Source organism: Tachyglossus aculeatus, chromosome 22 (assembly GCF_015852505.1).
Source record: "Tachyglossus aculeatus isolate mTacAcu1 chromosome 22, mTacAcu1.pri, whole genome shotgun sequence".
Classification (NCBI taxonomy): domain Eukaryota; kingdom Metazoa; phylum Chordata; class Mammalia; order Monotremata; family Tachyglossidae; genus Tachyglossus; species Tachyglossus aculeatus.
In genome coordinates, this window is record NC_052087.1 from 56,182,467 (window position 1) to 56,210,422 (window position 27,956).

Consider the following 27,956-nt stretch of genomic DNA (forward strand, 5'->3'; position numbering starts at 1 on the left):
CTTTGCCATTAACCCCATAGCCTTGAGTTTGTCCGTCCCTTCTCATTACATTAGAGGAGGGACTCCTCTCATTAGAGGAGCAGCGTGGCTCAGTGGAAAGAGCACGGGCTTTGGAGTCAGAGGTCATGGGTTCGAATCCCGACTCCACCACATGTCTGCTGTGTGACCTTGGGCAAGTCACTTAACTTTTCTGAGCCTGTTACCTCATCTGTAAAATGGGGATTAAGACTGTGAGCCTCACGTGGGACAGCCTGATCACCTTGTAACCTCCCCAGCGCTTAGAACAGTGCTTTGCACATAGTAAGCGCTTAATAAATGCCATTATTATTATTATTATTACATAACTCCCTCCCCCTTCACATCTTACAGACTGCCAGTCTCCTCACCTTCAAAACACTACTAAAATCATGTCCCCTCCAGGAAACTTCCGTGGGAATCTCTCATCTCCCTATGCTATTCTCCCTCCCTTCTGCGTCACTCTCCCAGCATTCAAAGCCTTATTCATTCATTCATTCATTCATTCAATCGTATTTATTGAGCGCTTACTGTGTGCAGAGCACTGTTCTAAGCGCTTGGGAAGTACAAGTTGGAACATATAGAGATGGTCCCTACCCAACAATGGGCTCACAGTCTAGAAGGGGGAGCCCATCTCCTCCATGAGGCCTTCCCTGACTAAATCCTCCTTTCAATCAATCAATCAATCGTATTTATTGAGCGCTTACTATGTGCAGAGCACTGTACTAAGCGCTTGGGAAGTACAAATTGTGCAGAGCACTGTTCTAAGCGCTGGGGAGGTTACAAGGTGATCAGGTTGTCCCACGTGGGGATCACAGTCTTCATCTCCATTTTACAGATGAGGGAACTGGGGCACAGAGAAGTGAAGTGACCTGCCCAAAGTCACAGAGCTGACAAGTGGCAGAGCCGGGATTTGAACCCATGACCTCTGACTCCAAAGCCCGGGCTCTTTCCATTGAGCCATGCTGCTTCTCTATTAATGTCTGTTTCCCCCTCTAGACTGTAAGCTCTTTGTGGGCAGGGAATGGGTCTGTTTCTTGGGATATTGTGCTCTCCAAGGCGCTCAGTATAGTGCTCTGTGCACAGTAAGCACTCAATAAATATGCCTGACTGACCTATGCACTTGAATCCAGGACCCCCTAAGCATTTATAGACGGTGACAGTAAATAATAAACGGTGACATTCCCTGCCCACAACGAGCTCACAGTCTTGAATGTGGGAAACAGATATCAATACAAGTCTTTATCCAGCATGGAATTTATTTTATTGTCTGTTTCCCCAACTAGACTGTAAGCTCCTTGAAGGCAGGAATTGTGTCATAGGCTCAGTATCAATCACTCAATCAACTGTATTTACTGAGTGCTTACTCTCTGCAGAGCACTGAACTAAATGGGTGGGAGAGGACAATATAGCAGAGTTGGTAAGCACGTTTCCCTGCCCACAACAAGCTTACGGTCTAGAAGAGAGTTGTCTGCACTCTGTAAGTAGTCAATCAATCATATTTACTGAGCACTTACTGTAGGCAGAGCATTCTCCCGAGTACTTAGTACAGTGCTCTACACATAGTAAGTGCTCAATTCACTCATTCATTCATTCAGTCGTATGTACTTAGAGAAGCAGCGTGGCTCGGTGGAAAGAGCACGGGCTTTGGAGTCAGAGGTCGTGGGTTCAAATCCCGGCTCTGCCACTTGTCAGCTGTGTGACTTTGGGCAAGTCACTTAACTTCTCTGGGCCTCACTGACCTCATCTGTAAAATGGGGATTAAAACTGTGAGCCCCCCGTGGGACAACCAGATCACCTTGTAACCTCCCCAGCGCTTAGAACAGTGCTTTGTGCTTAACAAATGCCATCATTATTATTATTATTATTATTGAGCGCTTACTATTCATTCATTCATTCAATTCAATCGTATTTATTGAGCGCTTACTGTGTGCAGAGCACTGTACTAAGCGCTTGGGAAGTATAAGTTGGCAACATATAGAGACAGTCCCTACCCAACAGTGGGCTCACAGTCTAGAAGACTGTGCAGAGCACTGTGTTGAGTACTTGGAAAGTACAATGCAGCAATAAAGAGAGACAATCCCTGGGGTTTTCAGTCTAGAGGGCTCCTTCATTCAATCAATCGTATTTATTGAGTGCACACTGCGTGCAAAGCACTGCACTAAGTGATTGGGAGAGCGCAATACGACAACAAAAAGACACATTCCCTCCTCACAAGGCACGTATTCAAATGGTCCCTGCCCAAAAGACGCTTACAGTCTAGAGGGAGAAGGCAGATATCAATATAAATGACTAAGTGAAGGCTATGGTAAGGGCTTCGGGACTGAGGGTGGGGTGATAAATGAGCAAATCCAAATGTAAGGTTGACGCAGATGGGTTGGGAGAAGAGGAAATGAGGGCTGAGATGGGGAAGGCCTCTTGGGAGAGATGTGCTCTCCCTGAACCACAGAGGAAAAGCCCAGGGGGTTCTCCAAGGAGCAGTTCTTTTTATCGCTGTTTGCCAGATGAGGAAGTTTAGTTCCAGAGAAGTTTGGTGACTTGTCAGAGATCCCACAGCGGGCTAGGGCGGGAGGGGCTTCATCAATCGATGCTATTTATCGAGCACTTACTGTGTGCAGAGCACTGTGCTAAGCGCTTGGAAGAGTGCAATATAACAGAGTTGGTAGACTTGTTCCCTGCCCACAACAAGTTTACAGTCTAGAAAGGGAGAGAGACATTAATAGAAAGAAAGAAATGACAGCTATGGACATAATAATAATAGTAATAATGATGATGGTGGTGGTATTTGTTAAGCGCTTACTATGTGCCAAGCACTGTTCTAGTGCTGTGGGGCTGAGGGAGGGGAGAGAGACATTAATAGAAAGAAAGAAATGACAGATATGGACATAATAATAATAATAATGATGATGATGATGGTGGTATTTGTTAAGCGCTTACTATGTGCCAAGCACTGTTCTAGTGCTGTGGGGCTGAGGGAGGGGAGAATAAAGGGAGCAAATCCAAGTGCAAGGGCGAGGCAGAAGGGAGTGGGAGAAGAGGAAAGGAGGGCTTAGTCCGGGAAGGCCTCTTGGAGGAGATGGGATTTTAAGAGCTTACTATATGCCAAGCACTGTACTAAGAGCTGGAATAGATGCAGTTCCAAGCACTTAGAACAGTGCTCTGCACATAGTAAGCACTTAGTAAATATCATTGATTGAAATAAATACCACTGATTGATATAGTAGAAACAGGTCTGGCATAGTTCCTGTTCTCCATGGGATTTAACATGCATTTGACAAATACCACCATTATCAGTATTTTTATTAGCTCCCACATAATAATAATAATAATGATGATGGCACTTATTAAGAGCTTATTATTTGCAAAGCACTGTTCTAAGCACTGGGGAGGTTACAAGGTGATCAGATTGTCCCACGGGGGTGCTCACAGTCTTCATCCCCATTTTACAGATGAGGTAACTGAGGCCCAGAGAAGTTAAGTGACTTGCCCAAAGTCACACAGCTGACAGTTGGCGGAGTCGGGATTTGAACCCATGACCTCTGACTCCAAAGCCTGTGCTCTTTCCACTGAGCTACGCTGCTTCTCATGCCGGGGGAGGGGGCTGGGAGGGACGGATTTATTCATTCCTTCATTCAATCACACTTATTGAGCACTTACCGCTTGCAGAGAACCATACTAAGCGCTTGGAAAAGTCCAATACAACAATAAACAGTAACATCCCCTGCCCAAAATGAGCTCACAGTCTTGAACGGGGGAAACGGACATCAATACAAGTCAATACAATGTCAGATACGGACACAAGTGCTTTGGGCTGGGAGGGGGAAAGAGCAGAGTCAGAGTGATGCAGAAGGGAGTGGGAGATGAAGAAAAGTGGGGCTTAATCTTGGAAGGCCTCTTGGAGGAGATGGGCCTTCAGGAAGGCTTTGACGCGGGGGAGAGTGGTTGTCTGATTAGAGGAGGGAAGGCATTTCGGGACAGAGGGAGGACGTGGGAGAGGGATCGTCGGTGGAGAGCAGCGAGCTGAGATAGAAAGGGGCAAGGTGATGGACGGCTTTCAAGCCATTGGCGTGGAGTTTTTGTCTGATACAGAGGTGGGATGGGCAACCACTGGAGTTTTTTGAGGAGCGGGGTGACGTGTCCAGAGCGTTTTGATTTAGGGGCATGGCTTAGGTGCCCCTGTTGGCACCTACAGTACGAGCAAGGAATGTGTCTGCTCCCTGTTGTATTGTCCTCTCCCAAGAGTTCAGTACGGTGCTCCGTGCACTATAAGCGCTCAATAAATACAATTGACTGAATGCCCTCCGCCCTCTCCTGCCGCAGACCACCCGGATGGCCACCACGGGAGGAGGGGGGTATCCTGGCTGTTGCTTAATATTTCCTGATTTCTTCAAGAAAGCCCGGGGGAGGGAGGAGGCTCCTGCGGCCGACTCTTAACCTGTGACACAGGAAAAGGGAAGGGAAACTGTCTGGGGGTTTGTAGGCTTGGTGGAGGGCGGAGACGGGGTGCGGGGGGTGAGAGGTAGGCCCCTCCCTCTCCAGAGCCCATGTTCTCTGGTGCGTGCACACACGTATACACACACACACATACACGCACCAGCCGGGTAAACAGGGCACGGATCCCACCATGGCAGAGGCGGAGGATGGGCGGGAGCAGCCAGAGAGCGGGTGTGAAGAAGAGGAGCTCCTGAGTCCGTCTGCGGGGTGAGTCAATGAGTGCCCACCCTCGGGGTCCAGGGCGATGCCAACTCCAGATGCAGGGGAACAGGCTGGCATCCCAACATCTCCCAGGCAGCGGATTGGGGACCGGGCGATAGTCCAGGGTGATGCCGTTCTCCGGGGCCTGGCTCTCGGGACAGGGCAGGGGCTTGTATCATCATCATCATCATCATCATCAATCGTATTTATTGAGCGCTTACTATGTGCAGAGCACCGTACTAAGCGCTTGTACATTTCTATCCTACTTATTTTATTTTGTTGGTATGTTTGGTTCTGTTCTCTGTCTCCCCCTTTTAGACTGTGAGCCCACTGTTGGGTAGGGACTGTCTCTATGTGATGCCAATTTGTACTTCCCAAGCGCTTAGTACAGTGCTCTCCACACAGTAGTAAGCGCTCAATAAATACGATTGATTGATTGATTGATTGGGAAGTACAAATTGGCAACATATACAGTCCCTACCCAACTTGTATGAGCTTAGTACAGTGTCCAGCACGTAGTAAGTGCTTAGCAGCTTCCGCAATTATTATTTTCTCAGAGCCAAGGCCCCTCCCACCCCAACAAGAGGGGTCCAGGCCGGGCAGAGAGTGTCCCCCAGCTCAGACCGGCCTGGGGTTGAGGGGTGGGGGGCCCCTGGACCACTGAGCGTGGCCCCTCGGGGAGGAGGAGGGGGAAGAGATGAGAGACTGGGGGGGTGGATGTGGACAGGAAACGGATGTGGGTTTCTGCTGGGGGAGAGGGGAGTTGCTCTCTGTGCTCATCTGGCGTTTGGCTGGTTTCCTCCCTACCCGGCATGGGGGGGTGGGCTCTGCCCCCTTCCCCCACGGCCCCTCCGCAGACCAGGGGGGAGGCTAGCACAGTCCCTATGACCCCCCAGAGCCCCCCCACCACCACCTGGAGAGGCTTGGACCAGGGACCACCCTTCTTCCTCCTGAGCTGGACCCTGCCCACTGTACCACCCGGCCACCTCTACCTGGCGTCCTGTGAGGAACCCGAAAACCCTGCCCCACCCTATCGCTTTTTTCATTAAGTGGCTAAAGCCCCCGGACCTGGGCCTCAGAAGGATCTGGGTTCATCATCATCCTCAATCGTATTTATTGAGCGCTTACTGTGTGCAGAGCACTGGACTAAGCGCTTGGGAAGTACAAGTTGGCAACATATACAGTCCCTACCCAACAGTGGGCTCACAGTCTAAAAGGGTTCTAATCAATCAATCAATCAACCAATCAATCAATCGTCTGCTGTGTGGAAAGATCTGGGTTCTAATCCCAGCTGCTCGTCTGCTGTGCGAACTTGGGCAAGTCATTTCGCTTCTCTGGGCCTCAGTTCCCTCATCTGGAAAATGGGGAGTAAGAGTATGAGCCCCATGTGCGTGGCTCAGTGGAAAGAGCCCGGGCTTTGGAGTCAGAGGTCATGGGTTCAAATCCCGGCTCCACCAATTGGCAGCTGGGTGACTTTGGGCAAGTCACTTCACTTCTCTGGGCCTCAGTGACCTCATCTGTAAAATGGGGATGAAGACTGTGAGCCCCACGTGGAACAACCTGATGACCTTGCATCCCCCCAGCACTTAGAACAGTGCTTTGCACATAGTAAGCGCTTAACAAATACCATCATCATTATCATTATTATTATTATGTGGGACAGGGACTGTGTCCAACTTGATTACCTTGTTGTAGTTCTGGAAATCGGAAGGCCGTGGGTTCTAATCCCAGCTCCGCAGCTTGTCTGCTGGGTGACCCAAAGAGCCTGGGCTTTGGAATCAGAGGTCGTGGGTTCAAATCCTGGCTCCGCCATTTGTCAGCTGTGTGACTTTGGGCGAGTCACTTCACTTCTCTGGGCCTCAGTTACCTCATCTGTAAAATGGGGATGAAGACTGTGAGCTCCACGTGGGGTATCCTGATCACCTTGTATCCCCCAGCACTTAGAACAGTGCTTTGCACATAGTAAGCGCTTAACAAATACCATCATCATTATCATTATTATTATTATGTGGGACAGGGACTGTGTCCAACTTGATTACCTTGTTGTAGTTCTGGAAATCGGAAGGCCGTGGGTTCTAATCCCAGCTCCGCAGCTTGTCTGCTGGGTGACCCAAAGAGCCCGGGCTTTGGAATCAGAGGCTGTGGGTTCAAATCCTGGCTCCGCCACTTGTCGGCTGTGTGACTTTGGGCAAGTCACTTCACTTCTCTGGGCCTCAGTGACCTCATCTGTAAAATGGGGATGAAGACTGTGAGCTTCACATGAGGTATCCTGATCACCTTGTATCCCCCAGCACTTAGAACAGTGCTTTGCACATAGTAAGCGCTTAACAAATACCATCATCATTATCATTATTATTATTATTATGTGGGACAGGGACTGTGTCCAACTTGATTACCTTGTTGTAGTTCTGGAAATCGGAAGGCCGTGGGTTCTAATCCCAGCTCCGCAGCTTGTCTGCTGGGTGACCCAAAGAGCCTGGGCTTTGGAATCAGAGGTCGTGGGTTCAAATCTTGGCTCCGCCACTTGTCAGCTGTGTGACTTTGGGCGAGTCACTTCACTTCTCTGGGCCTCAGTTACCTCATCTGTAAAATGGGGATTAAGACTGTGAGCCCCACGTGGGGTAACCTGATCACCTTGTATCCCCCCAGCGCTTGGAACAGGGCTTCGCACATAGTAAGTGCTTAACAAATGCCATCATTATTATTAGTATTCTTATTATCAATCATTTATTTATTTATATTAATGTTTGTGTCTCCCCTTCAAGACTGTAGCCTCCTCTTGGGGAGGGATCTTGTCTACTAACTCTGTTATATTACAATCAGTACAGTGCTCTGCACCGTGAGCCCACTGTTGGGTAGGGACTGTCTCTATATGTTGCCAATTTGTACTACCCAAGCGCTTAGTACAGTGCTCTGCACGTAGTAAGCGCTCAATAAATACGATTGATGATGATGATGATGATGAAGTAAACGCTCGATAAATATGATTGATTGATAGTACCCAGTAGGGGCCCCAAAGAGTGCTCTGCACACAGTAGGTGCCCAGTAAGGGCCTTCTCTCTCAGTAATGGCCCACCACAGTGCTCTGCACATAGTAGACACCCAGAGCAGTGCTCTGCACAGAGTAAGGGGGCCCGAGTAGTGCTCCGCACGCAGTACGTTCTGCATAAATAGGGAATGTGTCTTTTCATTGTTGTATTGTACTCTCCCAAGTGCTTAGTGCAGTGCTCTGCACATAGTAGACGTCCAGAGCAGTGCTCTGCATCATCATCATCATCATCAATCATATTTATTGAGCGCTTGCTGTGTGCAGAGCACTGTACTAAGCGCTTGGGAAGTACAAATTGGCACACAGTAGGTGCTGCATAAATAAGGAATATGTCTGTTTATTGTTGTATTGTACTCTCCCAAGTGCGTAGTACAGTGCTCTGCACACAGTAAACACTCAATAAATATAATTGAATGAATAAACAGTGCTTGGCACATAGTAAGCGCTTAACAAATACCATTATTATTATTATTATTAAATACTGTTGGTGAGGGCTCAGAAGGAAGAGCATCTACATAGTGTGCTGGTTAGGAATGATGACACCCTGTCTGTCCTGCCTTGCTGCGTGACCTTGGTCAAGTCTCCTGATCTCTCTGGACCTCAGACTCGACTGATCAGACGGGGAACGAAACCCCGGCTAGCTCTTGGGAGAATAATAATAATAATGATGGCGTTTGTTAAGCGCTTACTATGTGCAAAGCACTGTTCTAAGCGCTGGGGAGCATACGAGGTGATCAGGTTGTCCCACGTGGGGCTCACGGTCTTCATTCCCATTTTACAGATGAGGTCACTGAGGCACAGAGAAGTGACCTGCCAAAGGTCACACAACTGGCAATTGGCCAAGCTGGGTTTGAACCCATGACCTCTGACTCGGGTCAGAGGTCAGAGGTCAGAGAAGTGGCGTGGCTCAGTGGGAAGAGCACGGGCTTTGGAGTCAGAGGTCATGGGTTCGAATCCCGACTCCGCCACATGTCTGCTGTGTGACCTTGGGCAAGTCACTTCACTTCTCTGAGCCTCAGTTACCTCATCTGTCAAATGGGGATGAAGACTGTGAGCCCCACGTGGGACAACCTGATCACCTTGTATCCCCCCCAGTGCTTAGAACAGTGCTTTGCACATAGTAAGCGCTCAATAAATATGATTGAATGAATAACTCCCAAGCCCATGCTGTTTCCATTGAGCCACGCTGCTTCTCCAAGAAAATCACTGGAGAAGAAAATCACAGGGGGGGCTGGGGGTACTGAGCCTGCCGCCCCCCAAAATCCCACAGGGAGTGGGAAGCAGCATGGCTCAATGGAAAGAGCACAGGCTTGGGAGTCAGAGGTCATGGGTTCAAATCCCGACTCCGCCCAATTGTCAGCTGGGTGACTTTGGGCAAGTCACTTCACTTCTCTGTGCCTCAGTTCCCTCATCTGTAAAATGGAGATGAAGAATGTGAGCCCCTCCATGGGACAACCTGATCACCTTGTAACCTCCCCAGCGCTTAGAACAGCGCTTTGCACATAGTAAGCGCTTAACAAATACCATCATTATTATTATTATTCTCTGTGCCTCAGTTACCTCATCTGTAAAATGGAGATGAAGACTGTGAGCCCCTCCATGGGACAACCTGATCACCTTGTAACCTCCCCAGTGCTCAGAACAACGCTTTGCACATAGTAAGCGTTTAATAAATGCCACCATCATTATTATTATTATTCTAGACTGCGAGCCCCCTGTTGGGTAGGGACCGTCTCTATATGTCGCCAACTTGGACTTCCCAAGCGCTTAGTCCAGCGCTCTGCACACCGTAAGCGCTCAATAAATACGATTGATTGATTGATTATTATTATTAAGCCCTGGAGCTCTGGATCACAGTCCGTCTGCGGGAAGAGATGACAGGCCGCAGGCCTTGGGGAGCTGGGGGACAGGTGTTGGGTGGGGGCGGGTGATAATAACTCGCTTTCTTGATCTTTGGGGGTGGGGGGGAGGTGAGAAAATAACCACCACCACCCCCCCCCTCCTGTTCCCTGGTGTCCCTGTCTTGTCCCTTCTCAAGTGTGGACTTGTATGGTCACAGGAGAGGCCGGAGGCTCAGCCCCCCACCCTCCTTGTTCCTTGCACCTTCCCCTGCCACTTCTTGGACTCCCCCTCCCCACCGCCGCGGCAGCTGTCGCTCACATTCCCAGGCTGCGGTCCGAAGGAGGGGCTGGGGAGCGTCCCATAAAGGGTCGGGTTTGTCTGGACGGGCTGGGGGCAGGGGACACGCTCTTCTAGGGGACCCCCAACCGCCCCCCACCTCCTCCCCAGCTCCTATTATACCCCCACGTCCCCTCCCCAGCTCCCAGCATTTATTCATTCGATCATATTTATTGAGCGCCTACTATGTGCACAGCATTCATTCAATCGTATTTATTGAGCGCCTACTATGTGCAGAGCATTCATTCAATCGTATTTATTGAGCGCTTACTGTGTGCAGATCACTGTGCTAAGCGCTTGGGAAGTCCAAGTTGGCAACATATAGAGACGGCCCCTACCCAACAGTGGGCTCACGGTCTAGAAGGGGGAGACAGAGAACAAAACATATTAACAAAATAAAATAAATAGAATAAATATGTACAAATAAAATAGAGTGATAAATACGTACAAACATATATACAGTGCTGTGGGGAGGGGAAGGAGGTAAGGCAGAGGGGGTGGGGAGGGGGAGGAAGGGGAGAGGTAGGAGGGGGCTGTTAAGCGCTTACTACGTGCCAAGCACTGTTCTAAGCGCTGGGATGGGTACCGGGTGATCACGTTGTCCCACGTGGGGTTTACGGTCTTAATCTCCACTTTACAGATGAGGTAGCTGAGGCACAGAGAAGTGGTTTGCCCAAGGTCACGGAGCAGACAAGCGACAGAGGCGGGATTAGAACCCACGACCTCTGACTCCCAAGCCCCTACTCTCGCCACTAGGCAATGCGGCTTACTTAGGGATTGGTAGGCTTGGGGCAAAGGGACTCCCACCAGGCACAGTGCTCTGCACACAGTAAGCACTCAATAAATACGACTGAATGAATGAATGAATGAATGACCAGTGGCAGCGAAGTAGCGTGGCTCAGTGGAAAGAGCCCGGGCCTTCGAGTCAGAGGTCATGGGTTCGAATCCCAGCTCCGCCAATTGTCAGCTGGGTGACTTTGGGCAAGTCACCTCACTTCTCTGGGCCTCAGTTACCCCATCTGCAAAATGGGGATTAAGACTGTGAGCCACTGTTCGAAGCGCTTGGAAAGTCCAAGTCGGCAACATATAGAGACAGTCCCTACCCAACACCGGGCTCACAGGCTAGAAGGGGGAAATCCACCCCCAGTGCTTAGCACATAGTAAGTGCTTAATACCAGAACAGCGCTTTGCACATAGTAAGTGCTTAATAAATGCCATCATTATTATTATTATTATTATTTATTGTTATTATTCATTCATTCAATCAATCAATCAATCGTATTTATTGAGCGCTTACTGTGTGCAGAGCACTGTACTAAGCGCTTGGAAAGTACAAGTCGGCAACATATAGAGACGGTCCCTACCCAACAGTGGGCTCACAGTCTAAAAGGGGGAGACAGAGAACAAAACCAAACATACTAACAAAATAAAATAAATAGAATAGATATGTACAAGTAAAATAAATAAATAAATAGAGTAATAAATATGTACAACCATATATACATATATACAGTCCCTACCTACCACCGGGCTTACAGGCTAGAAGAGGGAAATCCACCTCAGTGCTTAGCTTAATACCAGAACAGTGCTTTGCACATAGTAAGTGCTTAATAAATGCCATCATCATTATTATTATTATAATTTATTGTTGTTATTATTCATTCATTCAATCAATCAATCAATCGTATTTATTGAGCACTTACTGTGTGCAGAGCACTGTACTAAACACTTGGGAAGCACAAGTTGGCAACATATAGAGACGGTCCCTACGCAACAGTGGGCTCACAGTCTAAAAGGGGGAGACAGAGAACAAAACGAAACATACTAACAAAATAAAATAAATAGAATAGATATGTACAAGTAAAATAAATAGAGTAATAAATATGTACAAACATATATACATATATACAGTCCCTACCCAACACCAGGCTCACAATCTAGAAGGGGGAAATCCACCCCAGTGCTTAGCTTAATACCAGAACAGTGCTTTGCACATAGTAAGCGCTTAATAAATGCCATCATTATTATTATTATAATTTATTGTTATTATTATTCATTCATTCATTCATTCAATCGTATTTATTGAGCGCCTACTATGTGCAGAGCACTGTTCGAAGTGCTTGGAAAGTCCAAGTCGGCAACATATAGAGACAGTCCCTACCCAACACTGGGCTCACAGGCTAGAAGGGGGAAATCCACCCCAGTGCTTAGCACATAGTAAGTGCTTAATACCAGAACAGTGCTTTGCACATAGTAAGTGCTTAATAAATGTCATCATCATTATTATTATAATTTATTGTTGTTATTCATTCATTCAATCAATCAATCAATCGTATTTATTGAGTGCTTACTGTGTGCAGAGCACTGTACTAAGCGCTTGGGAAGCACAAGTTGGCAACATATAGAGACGGTCCCTACGCAACAGCGGGCTCACAGTCTAGAAGAGGGAGACAGACAACAAAACAAAACGTATTAACAAAATAAAATAAATAGAATAGTAAATATATCTAAGTAAAATGGAGTAATGAATCTGTACAAACATATATACAGGTGCTGTGGGAAGGGGAAGGAGGTAAGGCGGGGGGGATGGGGAGGGAGGAGAGGAGGGAGGGGGCTCAATATTATTATTATTATTATTATTAATAAATGTGGTCATTATTGGTGCCGGTTTATCATTCATTCAATCGTATTTATCAAGCGCTTACTATGTGCAGAGCACTGTACTAAGCGCCTGGAAAGTAAGCAGCATGGCTCAGTGGAAAGAGCATGGGCTTTGGAGTCAGAGGTCATGGGTTCAAATCCCGCCTCTGCCATTTGTCAGCTGTGTGACTTTAGGTAAGTCACTTCACTTCTCTGGGCCTCAGTGAACTCATCTGTAAAATGGGGATTAAGACTGAGAGCCCCCCGTGGGACAACCTGATTACCTTGTTACCTCCCCAGCGCTTAGAACAGTGCTTTGCACATAGTAAGCGCTTAATAAATGCCATTATTATTATTATTATTATTATTCCAATTCTGCAACACATAGAGACAATCCTACCCACGAAGGGGCTCCCAGCATGTCCCCCCCACCCTCTCCCCAGCTTCCAGCAAGCCCCCCCACTCATCTCCCAGCATGGCCCCCCACCCCCCACCTCCACCTCAATTCCCAGCATGGCCCCCCTCCTAGGAAAAATTCCAGGGAGAACCGGGAAGGCCGGGATCTCCCCTCCAGACCGGGCACACGCAGAATCCGGAAACCCCCAGACCTGGAGACCCCTCCGGGAAGCCCCGGGGCGGGGGACTTTTACTCTGGAGGGGGGGCCCCAGCGCGCCCCTCGTCTACCGGATCGAAGCCCGTCCAGACTAGCAGCCACCCTGGGGGTGGGGGGTGGGGTCTTCCCCCAAACTCCCCCTTTACAGAGGAGGAAACTGAGGCCCAGAGAGGTTAAGTGACTTGCCCAAGGGCACAGAGCATCTGTGTCATTCAATCAATCCTATTTACTGAACGCTTACTGTGGGTGGCTCAGTGGAAAGAGCACGGGCTCTGGAGTCAGAGGTCATGGGTTCGAATCCCTGCTCCGCCACATGTCTGCTGTGTGACCTTGGGTAAGTTACTTAACTTCTCTGTGCCTCAGTTACCTCATCTGTAAAACGGGGGTTAAGACTGAGCCCCACGTGGGACAACCTGATCACTTTGTATCCCCCCCAGCGCTTAGAACAGTGCTTTGCACATAGTAAGCGCTTAACAAGTGCCGCCATTATTATTATTATTACTACGTGGCTCAGTGGAAAGAGCACAGGCTTGGGAGTCAGAGGTCATGGGTTCGAATCCTGCTCCTCCACTTAGCTGTGTGACCTTGGGCAAGGCACTTAAACTTCTCTGTGCCTCAGTTACCTCGTCTGTAAAATGGGGATGAAGACTGTGAGCCCCTCCCCCGTGGGACAACCTGATCACCTTGTATACTCCCCAGCGCTTAGAACAGTGCTTTGCACATAGTACGTGCTTAACAAATACCGTTATTATTATTATTATTATTATTATTATTATTATTATTATTACTAAGTGCTTGGGAGAGGACCATATAACAGAGTTGGTAGGCACGGAGCTCATCTTCAGATTCCCCGAGTTGGTGGCTCTCCGCTAGACCAGGTTTGGGGTTTTCTTGTTTTTTCTTTTTTTATGGTATCTGTTAACCACTTACTATGTCCCAGGCACTGTACTAAGTGTTGGAGTAGATTCAAGCTAATGAGGTTGGGCACCCTCCGTGTACCACATAATAATAATAATAATAATGTTGGTATTTGTTAGGCGCTTACTATGTGCAAAGCACTGTTCTAAGCGCTGGGGGGAATACAAGGAGATGAGGTTATCCCATGTGGGGCTCACAGTCTTAATCCCCATTTTACAGATGAGGGAACTGAGGCCCAGAGAAGTGAAGTGACTTGCCCAAGGTCACACAGCAGACATGTGGGGGAGGCGGGATATGAACCCGTGACCTCTGACTCCCAAGCCCGCGCTCTTTCCACTGAGCCACGCTACCACATGGGGCTCACGGTTCTAATCCCCATTTTATAGTGAGGTAACTGAGGCCGAGAGAAGTGAAGCGACTCGCCCAAGGTCACACAGCAGGCCTGTGGAGGAGCTGGGATTAGAACCCAGGTCCTTCTGACTCCCAGGCCCGGGAGAAGCAGCGTGGCTCATTGGAAAGAGCCCGGGCTTCGGAGTCAGAGGTCATGGGTTCAAATCCCAGCTCCGCCAACTGTCAGCTGTGTGACTTTGGGCAAGTCACTTAATTTTTCTGTGCCTCAGTTCCCTCATCTGTAAAATGGGGATGAAGACTGTGAGCACCACGTGGGACAACCTGATCACCTTGTAACCTCCCCAGCGCTTAGAACAATGCTTTGCACATAGTAAGCACTTAACAATTATTATTATTATTATTATCCATTAGGCCATGCTGCTTTTTGGTAGTTAGTTACTGCTCAGGTGGGGAGATTAATTTGACATCCCCGCTGCAGGGGAAGGGTCTTGGGTTGGGGGCGAGACCGCCTGCCTCCTCCTACCTCACATCGTCGCTGCTCTGCTATCATCAACAATCGTATTTATTGAGCGCTTACTGTGTGCAGAGCACTATACTAAGCGCTTGGGAAGTACAAATTGGCAACATACAGAGACAGTCCCTACCCAACAGTGGGCTCACAGTCTAAATTCCAATCCAGCCCAAACGCTTCGCTCCTGTAATGCCAAGCCAACCTTCTCACTGTCCCTCCATCTCGTCTATCTCACCGCCGACCTCTCGCCCACATCCTGCCTCTGGCCTTGGACTCCCTCCCTCCTCAAATCCGTCAGACAGTGACTCTTCCCCCCACCTTCAAAGCCTTATTGAAGGCCCATCTCCTCCAGGAGGCCTTCCCTGACTGAGCCCCCCTTTCCTCTTCTCCCACTCCTTTCTGCGTCGCCTTAATTTGCTCCCTTTATAACCCTCCACCTTCCCAGGCCCACAGCACTTATCAGGAAGTCAGTCAGTCCTATTTATTGAGTGCTTATTGTGTGCATAACACTGTACTAAGCGCTTGGGAGAGGACAATATAACAACAAGCACATTCCCTGCCTTCCACGAGCTTACAGTCTTATGTCCATATCTATGCCTCAGTTCCCTCATCCATAAAATGGGGATGAAGACTGTGAGTCCTGTGTGGGACAGGGACTGTGTCTAACCCAATTACCTTGTATTTACCCCAGCGCTTAGAACAGTGCCTGGGGGGGGGGGGGGGGGAGGGAGAGAGAGAGAGAGAGAGAGAGAGAGAGAGAGAGAGAGAGAGAGAGAGAGAGAGAGAGAGAGAGAGAGAGAGAGAGAGAGAGAGAGAGAGAGAGAGAGAGAGAGAGAGAGAGAGAGAGAGAGAGAGAGAGAGAGAAAAGCAGCGTGGCTCATTGGAAAGAGCACGGGCTTTGGAGTCAAGGTCATGGGTTCAAATCCCGGATCCGCCACTAGTCAGCTGAGTGACTTTGGGCAAGTCACTTCACTTCTCTGTGCCTCAGTTCCCTCATCTGTAAAATGGGGATTAAGACTGTGAGCCCCCCGTGGGACAACCTGATCACCTTGTAACCTCCCCAGCGCTTAGAACAGTGCTTTGCACATAGTAAGCGCTTAATAAATGCCATTATTATTATTATTATTATATACAGACACTTGACAACCACAAGGGGGCAGGCTGATCTCGCTCAACATTCCCGAAATCCAGGGAACACGCGGGATTCATTCATTCAATCGTATTTATTGAGCACTCACTGTGTGCAGAGCACTGTACTAAACGCTGGGAAAGTACAATTCAGCAATAAAGAGAGATAGTCCCTTCCCACATCGGGCTCAATCAATGGTATTTATTGAGTGCTTTCTGTGAGCAGAGCACTGTACTAAAGATTTTAAAATGCACAATATGGGCCACACAGGTTTCACTGACACTGTCTTTCTCCTGGTTCTCCTCCTCCCTCTCGGGCCGCTTATCCTCAGTCTCTTTTGCAGGCTCCTCCTCTGTCTCCCACCCCTTAATTTTGGGAGTCCCTCAAGCTTCAGTTCTGAGTCACCTTCAGTTCTCCATCTACACCCACTCCTTTGGAGAACTCATTCGCTCCTATGGCTTCAACTACCGCCTCTATGAGGATGATACCCAAGTCTCCAACTCCAGCCCTGATCGCTTGATCGCTCTCCTTTTCTGCAGTCTCACATCTCCTCCTGCCTTCAGAGTATCTCTACTTGGTTGTTCTCCCCCTTAATAATAATAATGATGGCAATTATTAAGCGCTTACTATGTGCAAAGCACTGTTCTAAGCACTGGGGAGGTTACAAGGAGATCAGGTTGTCCCACAGGGGGCTCCCAGTCTTAATCCCCATTTTACAGATGAGGGAACTGAGGCCCAGAGAAGTGAAGTGACTTGCCCAAAGTCACACAGCTGACAATTGGCAATTGGCCATGACCCCTGCCTCCAAAGCCCAGGCTCTTTCTACTGAGCCACGCTGCTTCTCTAACACATCCATAACACATCCATAGCAGAGCTCCTTATCTTCCCACCCAAACTTCATCCTCCTCATGACTTTCCCATCACTGTAGACAGCATCACCATCCTTCTGGTCTCACAAGCCCTTAACCTCGGTGGTGTTCTCCTTGACTCTTCTCTCTCATTCAACTCACATATTCAGTCTATCACTAAATCCTGTAAAGTGCTGCCGTGCTAACCCTAGCATTTATCCTACCTCCCATCCACCTCCACATCAAACAAAATCTCCTCACCTTAGGCTTTAAAGCTTTCCACCATCTTCCCCACTCCTACCTCACCTCGTTTCTCTCCTTCTACACACTTGGCTCCTCTGGGCCTCCATCTTGTCTGTCTCACCACCAACCTCTCGCCCACATCCTGCCACTGGCCTGGAAGGCCCTCCCTCCTCAAATCCCACCGACAATGACTCTTCCCCCCTTCAAAGCCTTATTGAAGGCCCATCTCCTCCAAGAGGCCTTCCCAGACCAAGCCCCACTTTTCCTCATCTCCCACTCTCTTCTGCATTGCCCTGACTCGCTCCCTTTGCTCTTCCCCCCTCCCAACCCCAAAGCACTTCCGTTCGTATCTGTAATTTTATTTATTTGTACTGATGTCTGTCTCCCCCACTCTAGACTGTAAGCTCGTTGTGGGCAGGGAATGTCATTGTTTATTGCTGTACTTTCTCAAGGGCTTAGAACAATGCTCTGCACACAGTAAGAGCTCAATAAATACGATTGAATGAATGAAAGAATGAACAAATTAACCCAGGGATCAGGATTGAAGACACAGTCACTCCCCACCTCTCCACTGGTCAGCGGAACTGGGAAGATATCAATCAATCAATCAATCAATTGTATTTATTGAGTGCTTACTGTGTGCAGAGCACTGTATTAAGCGCTTGGGAAGTACAAGTTGGCAACATATAGAGACAGTCCCTACCCAACAGTGGGCTCACAGTCTAAAAGAGAACAAAACCAAACATACTAACAAAATAAAATAAAAAGAATAGATATGTACAAGTAAAATAAATAAATAAATAGAGTAATAAATATGTACAAACATATATACATATATACAAGTGCTGTGGGGAAGGGAAGGAGGTAAGGCGGGGGGGTGGAGAGGGGGAGAGGAAGGAAGGATATCAATCAATCAGTGGAATCAGATCCATCCATTGATCAATAGTACTGATTGTGGAGATATTCACGGAGCACTATAATAATAATAATAATGATGATGATGGTATTTCTTAAGCACTTACTATATGCCAAGCACTGTTCTAAGCCCTGGAGTAGACACAAGGTAATAAGGTTGTCCCATGGGAGGCTCACAGTCTTAATCCCCATTTTACAGATGAGGTAACTGAGGCACTGAGAAGTTAAGTGACTTGCCCAAAGTCACACAGCTGACAAGTGGTGGAGTGGGGATTAGAACCCATGACCTCTGACTCCAAAGCCCGGGCTCTTTCCACTAAGCCATGCTGCTTCAGAGCACTGTGATAAGCACTTGAAAATGAGCGTCAGAAACAAGAAGCTGGGTCCCTGTGCTCTTTGGGAGAGACAGACAGACAGATACTGCTTCTGATCTGCAGTGGGATCAATCAATTAATCAATGGTATTGGTCGAGCGCATAGTCTGTGTAGAGCACTGTACTAAGCACTTGGGAGATGGCAATGCAACAGAATTAGTAGGCACATTCCACGACCACCAAGAGTTTACATCCTAGAGGAGACACATTGCCTAATGGATAGAACACAGGCCTGGAAATCAGAAGGATGATTCATTCATCATCATCATCATCAATCGTATTTATTGAGCGCTTACTATGTGCTGAGCACTGTACTAAGTGCTTGGGAAGTACAAATTGGCAACATATAGAGACAGTCCCTACCCAAACAGTGGGCTCACAGTCTAAAAGGGGGGAGACAGAGAACAAAACCAAACATACTAACGAAATAAAATAAATAGAATAGATATGTACAAGTAAAATAAATAAATAAATAAATAGAGTAATAAATATGTACAAACATATATACATATATACAGGTGCTGTGGGGAAAGGAAGGAGGTAAGTTGGGGGGATGGAGAGGGGGACGAGGGGGAGAGGAAGGAAGGGGCTCAGTCTGGGAAGGCCTCTTGGAGGAGGTGAGCTCTCAGCAGGGCCTGCCCACAAGTTCACAGTCTAGAGATGATGATAATGATGCTATTATTATTAAAAATAATAATAATAGTATTTGTTAAGCGCTTACTATGTGCACTGCTCTAAGCGCTGGGGGATACAAGGTGATCAGGTTGTCCCACGTGGGGCTTACAGTCTTAATCCCCATTTTACAGATGAGGGAACTGAGGCACAGAGAAGTGGCTTGCCCCAGGTCACACAGCTGACAAGTGGCTGAGCCAGGATTCGAACCCCTGACCTCTGACTCCCAAGCCCGCACTCTTTCCACTGAGCCACGCCGCTTCTCAGTCCTGGGGTAGATACAAGATACATCACGTCCCACATAAGGCTTCACAGTCTAAGCAGAAGGGAGAAACAGGCATTGAATCCCCATTTTGCGGATGAGGGAACTGAGGCTCGGAGAAGTGACGTGACTTGCTCAAGGTCTCCCAGCTGGAGACCCAGATCCATTCATTCATTCATTCAATCGTATTTATTGAGCGCTTACTGTGTGCAGAGCACCGTACTACAAGTTGGCAACATCTAGAGACGGTCCCTACCCAAAAACGGGCTCACAGTCTAGAAGGGGGAGACAGACAACAAAACTAAACATGTGGACAGGTGTCAAGTCATCAGAATAAATAGAAATAAAGCTAGATGCACATCATGAAGAAAATAAATAGAATAGTAAATATGTACAAGTAAAATAAATAGAGTAATAAATCTGTACAAACATATATACAGGTGCTGTGGGGAGGGGAAGGAGGTAGGGTGGGGGGGATGGGGAGGAGGAGAGGAAAAGGGGGGCTCAGTCTGGGAAGGAACCCAGCCCCCAGCTGCTTCAGGGAGTCCCCTCCCCACCCCCCTAGGCAGAGATAGGGTTAACCCCAGGCTCTCCTGGAATCCGAGTTCCAGTGCTGGGCCCTTCTCCCATCACCCTAATAAAGTCCAGATGTGAGGATTCAGTGGCCATGCGCCTCGGACCCCAGCCCACTGCCCGCTTGCCCGCCCCCTCTTCCCAGCTAGGAGCACCCTCTCCCTCTCCCCCCTTTCCCCCTCCCCCCACCTTCGCCCTGGTGGGCATTGCCCATCTCCCTCCTGCGGGTGGTCGAAGTGTCCGAAACAATAATAATAATGGCATTTATGAAGCGCTTACTATGTGCAAAGCACTGTTCTAAGCGCTGGGGAGGTTACAAGGTGATCAGGTTGTCCCACGGGGGGGCTCGCATTTTTAATCCCCATTTTACAGATGAGGTAACTGAGGCCCAGAGAATAATAATAATAATAATAATGATAATGGCATTTATTAAGCGCTTACTATGTGCAGAGCACTGTTCTAAGCGCTGGGGGGGATACAAGGTGATCAAGTTGTCCTACATGGGGCTCACAGTCTTTATCCCCATTTTACAGCTGAGGTAACTGAGGCCCAGAGAAGTGAAGGGACTTGCCCAAAGTCACACAGCTGACAAGTGGCGGAGCTGGGATTTGAACCCATGACCCCTGACTCCAAAGCCCGGGCTCTTTCCCACTGAGCCACACTTCCCCCGGTCTGCTCATCCTCCTGCCTGCCCCATCCCTCTGCGCAGGGTGGACAGGACACCCCCAGGGGTGGAGGGGAAGCGTTCAGCCCAACTGTCCCCTGCCCACCTCTGCCTTGCCTGCCTTTTCCCTACCTGGCATTACTGTACCCTTCTCTCTCTTGTTCGTCTAGCCCCTGCCCAGCGCTGCCCTGGCCTCCTCTTTTCAGCCCTGCCCTGTCCACTATTTCCCTGCCCCTCTTTCCCCCACCCCATCTCTTCCCTGCTTGGCAGTGTCCTGCCCGGCTCGGCTCGGCCCTGTCCCACCCGGACAGGCCTATTTGACCACCTCCTGTCCCCTGCCCCTCTCCCTGGACCCCCGGACCCCTGGGTGGGTGATGTAATCCCTCCTCCCATCGCAAACCTTCCCCCACAGTCCGGACAAAGTCCGCTCAAAGCCCGGCCGGAACCTGGACAGAGTCCGACCAAAGGCCGGCCAAAGCCTGGACACGTCCCGGGGGTCTCCCGCTCTCTGAGCCCCCCATAGGTCTCTCCAAGGGTGGGATGGGAGACCCCCAGACCCCCCCACCCCTTCCCATTCCCCTCCCCTGAAGAGGGAGACCCCCGACCCCCCTCTCGTCAGCTTTGGCCCCCCAAACCGGGTGACATCATTGCGGGGGCGCCTGGAACACGTGGGGAGGAGAGAGCTGGCCCTCTGCCCCCTCCCACTTCCTCTCACCCATGGCTCCACGCTTCCAGGGGTGGGGGGAGGGGAAATGAGACCCTCCTTAATTATTAATTATTATGGTACTTATTAAGCACTTATTATGTGCCAGGCACTGTACAATGCACTGGGGTGGATACAAGCAAATTGGGTTGAACACACTCCCTGTCCCTCGTGGGGCTCACAGTCTCAATCCCCATTTTACAGATGAGGGAACTGAGGACCAGAGAAGTAAAGGGACTTGCCCAAGGTCACACAGCAGACAAGTGAAGAAGCTGGGATTAGAACCCACGACCTCACTACTCCCAGGCCCAGACTCTAGCCACTCCACCATGCTGCTTCTTCTTCCCAGGCCAGCTTTCCCTCCCCTCCCCCGTTCCCAGACACCCCAACCCCATCTCCTCCTCCTTGGTCTAGTCAGAAGGTCGTGTGTTCAAATCCCGGCTCCACCACTTGTCAGATGTGTGACTTTGGGCAAGTCACTTAACTTCTCTGTCCCTCAATTACCTCACATGTAAAATGGGGATGAAGACTGTGAGCCCCACGTGGGACAACCTGATCACCCTGTATCCCCCCCAGCTCTTAGAACAGTGCTTAGTATAAACACTTAAATATCATCATCATCATCGTCATCGTCGTCTGCTGTGTGACCTTAGGCAAGTCACTTCTCTTCTCTGTGCCTCAGTTACCTCATCTGTAAAATGGAGATTGAGACTGTGAGCCCCACAAGGGCTTAGTACAGTGCTCTGCACACAGTAAGTGCTCAATAAATACGATTGAATGAATGAATGAATGAATGTGGGACAGGGATGTGTTCAATTTGTTCAATATGTTCTATGTGTCCCACCTAAGTTGCTTGGATGTATTCACGCCAGTGCTTAGTACAGTGCCTGGCACTTAGTAAATGCTTAACAAATACGACAATTATTATTATTATTATTGATTATTTGTATTTATTTTATTTTGTCTATTTATTTTATTTTGTTAATATGTTTGGTTTTGTTCTCTGTCTCCCCCTTCTAGACTGTGAGCCCACTGTTGGGTAGGGACTGTCTCTATATGTTGCCAACTTGGACTTCCCAAGCGCTTAGTACAGTGCTCTGCACACAGTAAGCGCTCAATAAATACAATTGATTGATTAATTGATTGATTGATTGATTGATTGAATTCCTGGGACATGGGGTCTCTCCAAGTGCTTAGTACAGTGCTCTGCACACAGTAAGCGCTCAATAAATACGATTGAATTAATGGGGATCAGTACTCCTGGGTTGTCCACTTTAGAGTCCCCTCTGGTCCAGAGAGCAGACAAATCTTGCAAGGCCTGTGGGCTGTATATACCTGTATATATGTATATATGTTTGTGCATATTTATTACTCTATTTATTTATTTTGCTTGTACATATCTATTCTATTTATTTTATTTTGTTAGTATGCTGGGTTTTGTTCTCTGTCTCCCCCTTTTAGACTGTGAGCCCACTGTTGGGTAGGGACTGTCTCTATATGTTGCCAATTTGTACTTCCCAAGCGCTTGGTACAGTGCTCTGCACATAGTAAGCGCTCAATAAATACGATTGATGATGATGATGTGGGGAATGGAGCAGGCCTGTTGCTTTGGGGGTCTCAGTGGCGGTCCTTGTTGGGGGGCGGGTCTCAGTGATGGTGTTGTTGGGGGGGTTCTGATGGTGCTGGGGATCTCAGGGATGGTTGCTACGGCAGGGGAGGGTCTCTCAGTCTTTGGCTGACTTTGAGCCCCTTCTTTCCTCTCCCCCTCGTCCCCCTCTCCATCCCCCCCGTCTTACCTCCTTCCCTTCCCCACAGCACCTGTATATATGTATATATGGTTGCACATATTTATTACTCTATTTATTTATTTATTTATTTTACCTGTACATTTCTATCCTATTTATTTTATTTTGTTGGTATGTTTGGTTCTGTTCTCTGTCTCCCCCTTTTAGACTGTGAGCCCACTGTTGGGTAGGGACTGTCTCTATGTGTTGCCAATTTGTACTTCCCAAGCGCTTAGTACAGTGCTCTGCACATAGTAAGCGCTCAATAAATACGATTGATTGATTGATTGATTTGGCCTCTGCTCCGCTGGGGCCTGGGCTCGCAATGCAGGAACAGAGGTGGCCAGAGTTCCAGGCCCTGCCCCCACACCATTCCCAACGCCGCCAATGCCATCGCTGCCAGCGGAAAAACAGGAACCAGGAGAGACAGAGGTGAAGCCCACCTCCCCCTCCATCCCCCCACAGCACCTGTATATATGTATATATGTTTGTACATATTTATTACTCTATTTATTTATTTAATTTGTACATATCTATTCTATTTATTTTATTTGTTAGTATGTTTGGTTTTGTTCTCTGTCTCCCCCTTTTAGACTGTGAGCCCACTGTAGGGTAGGGACTGTCTCTATATGTTGCCAATTTGTACTTCCCAAGCGCTTAGTACAGTGCTCTGGACATAGTAAGCGCTCAATAAATACGATTGATGATGATGATGATGATCCCCCTGCCCAGGAAAGACAGTGAAGGTCTGTACACAGCTGACCAGGGAAGCCGGACTGTGGAGGCCTGTGGAGGCTCCCAGCAAACAGCCAGAAAGTTAAACGTTAACCGGCCTGTCAGGCTTGGAATAGTCCAAATCTCCTCAGCTTTCAATCAATCAATCAATCACATTTATTGAGTGCTTACTGTGTGCAGAGCACTGTACTAAGTGCTTGGGAACTACAAGTCGCCAACACATAGAGACAGTCCCTACCCAACAGCAGGCTCACAGTCTAGAAGGGGGAGAAAGAGAAGAAAACCAAACATACTAACAAAATAAAATAAATAGAATAGATATGTACTAGTAAGATAAATAAATAAATAAATAGAGTAATAAATATGTACAAACATATATACATATATACAGGTGCTGTGGGGAAGGGAAGGAGGTAAGATGGAGGGGATGGAGAGGGGGAGGCAGCTTTCCTGCTATTCCCCATCCTCCCATCCGTAACCCTAACCCTAACCCTAACCCTAACCCCCGCCTTACCTCCTTCCCTTCCCCACAGCACCTGTATATATGTATATATGTTTGTAAGGATTTATTACTCATTTATTTATTTTACTTGTACATATTTATTCTACTTATTTTATTTTGTTAATATGTTTTGTTTTGTTCTCTGTCTCCCCCTTCTAGACTGTGGATAGGGACCGTCTCTATATGTTTCCAACTTGTACTTCCCAAGCGCTTAGTACAGTGCTCTGCACACAGTAAGCGCTCAATAAATACGATTGAATGAATGAATGAATCCTCCCCCAGCCCCGATAATAATAATAATGATGGTACTTGTTAAGCGCTTACTATGTGCCAAGCACTGTTCTAAGTGCTGAGATAGATACAAGTTAGTCAGGTTGGACAGTCCCTTTCTCACAGAGGGCTCACATTCTTAATCCCCATTTTTACAGATCAGGTAATTGAGGCCCAGAGAAGTAAAGTGACTTGCCCAAGGTCACAGAGCAGACATGTATTGGAGCAGGGATTAGAACCCCGTGACCTTCTGACTCCCAGGCTCCCGGGCTTTATCCACCAATCAATCAACCGTATTTATTGAGCGCTTACTGTGTGCAGAGCACTGTACTAAGCTCTTGGGAAGTACAAGTTGGCAGTCCCCTGAGCTTTCCTGCTGCCCCCCATCCTCCCTACTTGATAGCTGTGTGACCTTGGGCAAATCACTTCACTTCTCTGGGCCTCAGTGACCTCATCTGTAAAACAGGGATTGAGACTGTGAGCCCCATGTGGGACGGAGACTGTGTCCAGCCCAATTTGTTTGTATCCACTTCAGTGCTTAGAGCAGTGACTGGCCCACAGTAAGCACTTAACGTGGCTCAGTGGAAAGAGCCTGGGTTTTGGAGTCAGAGGTCATGGGTTCAAATCCTGGCTCCGCCACTTGTCAGCTGTGTGACTTTGGGCAAGTCACTTAACTTCTCTGTGCCTCAGTTCCCTCATCTGTAAAATGGGGATTAAGACTGTGAGCCCCATGTGGGACAACCTGAGTACCTTGTATCTACCTCAGCACTTAGAACAGTGCTTGGCACATAGTAAGCGCTTAACAAATACCACCATTATTATTATTATTATTAAATACCATAATTCTTCTTATTATTATTATCCCCTTCGCTTTCCTGTTTCCCCCCACCCTCCCCCAACCCAAATCCCCTCAGACTTCCTCATCCTCCCCACCTCCTCCAGCCCCAATCCCCTCAGGTTTCCTGTTGCCCCCCACAACCCTCTCCCAGCCCCAATCCCTTCGGCTTTCCTGATCCAGATCCAATCCTCTCAGCTTTCCAGACTGGTTCAGGTCAAAGATGTAGGGCTGGTGGAAAGCACACAGACCTGAGAGCCAAGGCACCTGGGTTCAAATCCCAGCTCTGCCAACGGCCTGCTGTGTGACCACTTGACTTCTCTGTGGCTCAGTTTCCTCATCTATACAATGGGGATTCAATACCAGTTCTCCCTCCCCCTTAGATTGTGAACCCTGAGTAGGATGATTTCCATTCCCGACCTAGTTATCTTGAGTTTCCCTCTCCTTCGGGGGAAGAGTGGGGCCAGTGAGGTGCCAGGGCCAAAGAGGGGGTGCTCTGAAGTCAGGTTGGCCGCTGTGGGATAAGGACAAAGTAGTGTGTCAAGAGGCAGGTACTCTGTAGTTGTCGCCTCCCTTTTCTTGCTTCCTGGACCTGGGTGTTACAGTTTCTGGGGGTGGATGTGAGGGAATCTTGGCAGGGGTACTCAGGAGGAATGGAGCAAGGTGGGCTGGGGAGGGGGTCCACATTGAGAACCCACCTGTCCCTCCTCCCCCCCCTTCCACACACACACACACACACACACACACACACACACACACACACACACACACACACCATTTGCCTGTTGTGTGACCTTGGGTGAGTCACTTCACTTCTCTGGACCTCAGTTACTTCATCTGTAAAATGGCCCACTGTTGGGTAGGGACTGTCTCCATATGTTGCCAACTTGTACTTCCCAAGCGCTTAGTCCAGTGCTCTGCACACAGTAAGCGCTCAATAAATACGATTGAGGATGATGATTTGAGCCCCATGTGGGACCAACCTATTTACTTTTTATCTACCCCAACATGGCTTACCCCACAGGGGTAATTAGGTCATTAGGGCAGATCACCAGCCTGCCTTCCCAAGGTGGGGTTATTATTATGAATAACAAGAATAATAATCACAATAATAGTTCTTGCTAAGTGCTTACTATGTGAGAAGCTCTGTTCTAAGCACTAAGGGTAGATAACAGTCAATTGGGATGGACACAGTCCCCATCCTACATGGGGCTCACAGTCTAAGTAGGAGGGAATAGGATTTAATGCCCAATTTACAGGTGAGGTAACTGAGGCACCAAGAAGTGAAGTGCCTTGCCCAAAGTCACACAGTAGACATACGGCTGAGCTGGGATTATTTATTCATTCATTCGATTCGACAGTACTTATTGAGGACTTACTGTGTGCAGAGCACTGTACTAAGCCCTTGGGAAAGTACAATAGAACAATAAACACATACACTTCTTGCCCACAGGGTAAGAGGATTAGAACGCAGGTTCTCTGACTCATTCATTCATTCATTCATTCATTCATTCATTCAATCGTATTTATTGAGCGCTTACTGTATGCAGAGCACTGTACTAAGCTCTTGGAAAGTACAAGTTGGCAACATATAGAGACGGTCCCTACCCAACAACGGGCTCACAGTCTAGAAGGGGGAGACAGATGACAAAATAATAATAATAATAATAATAATAATAATAATAATGGCATTTGTTAAGCACTTACTATGTGCAAAGCACTGTTAATAATAGTAATAATGATGGCATTTATTAAGCACTTACTATGTGCAAAAAGAGTGGCTCAGTGGAAAGAGCCTGGGTTTTGGAGTCAGAGGTCATGGGTTCAAATCCCAGCTCTGCCAATTGTCAGCTGTGTGACTTTGGGCAAGTCACTTCACTTCTTTGGGCCTCAGTTACCTCATCTGTAAAATGGGGATTAAAACTGTGAGCCCCACGTGGGACAACCTGATCACCTTGTATCCCCCCAGTGCTTAGAACTGTGCTTTGCACATAGTAAGCACTTAACAAATATCATCATTATTATTATTCTAAGCACTGGGGAGGTTACAGGGAGATCAGGTTGTCCTCCGGGGGGCTCACAGTCTTCCTCCCTATTTTACAGATGAGGTAACTGAGGCACAGAGAAGTTAAGTGACTTGCCCAGAGTCATCATCATCATCATCAATCGTATTTATTGAGCGCTTACTATGTGCAGAGCACTGTACTAAGCGCTTGGGAAGTACAAATTGGCAACATATAGAGACTGTCCCTACCCAACAGTGGGCTCACAGTCTAAAAGGGGGGAGACAGAGAACAAAACCAAACATACTAACAAAATAAAATAAATAGAATAGATATGTACAAATAAAATAAATAAATAAATAAATAGAGTAATAAATATGTACAAACATATATACAGGTGCTGTGGGGAAGGGAAGGAGGTAAGATTGGGGGGGTGGAGAGGGAGACGAGGGGGAGAGGAAGGGGCTCAGTCTG

At 48.1% G+C, this 27,956-nt stretch overlaps 1 protein-coding gene across 2 annotated transcripts in view; it reads left to right on the forward strand.

Moving 5' to 3' along the window:
- Positions 1 to 4,580: 4,580 nt before the first annotated feature.
- The window catches only part of LSP1 (lymphocyte specific protein 1), an 89,966-nt gene continuing 66,590 nt past the window's right edge, over positions 4,581 to 27,956 (forward strand). For both annotated transcript variants that reach the window (XM_038764368.1, XM_038764370.1), the window contains exon 1: positions 4,581 to 4,716. In XM_038764368.1, the coding sequence (XP_038620296.1) occupies positions 4,640 to 4,716 (77 nt within the window). In that variant the 5' untranslated portion in view covers positions 4,581 to 4,639. The remainder of the gene's footprint in view (positions 4,717 to 27,956) is intronic.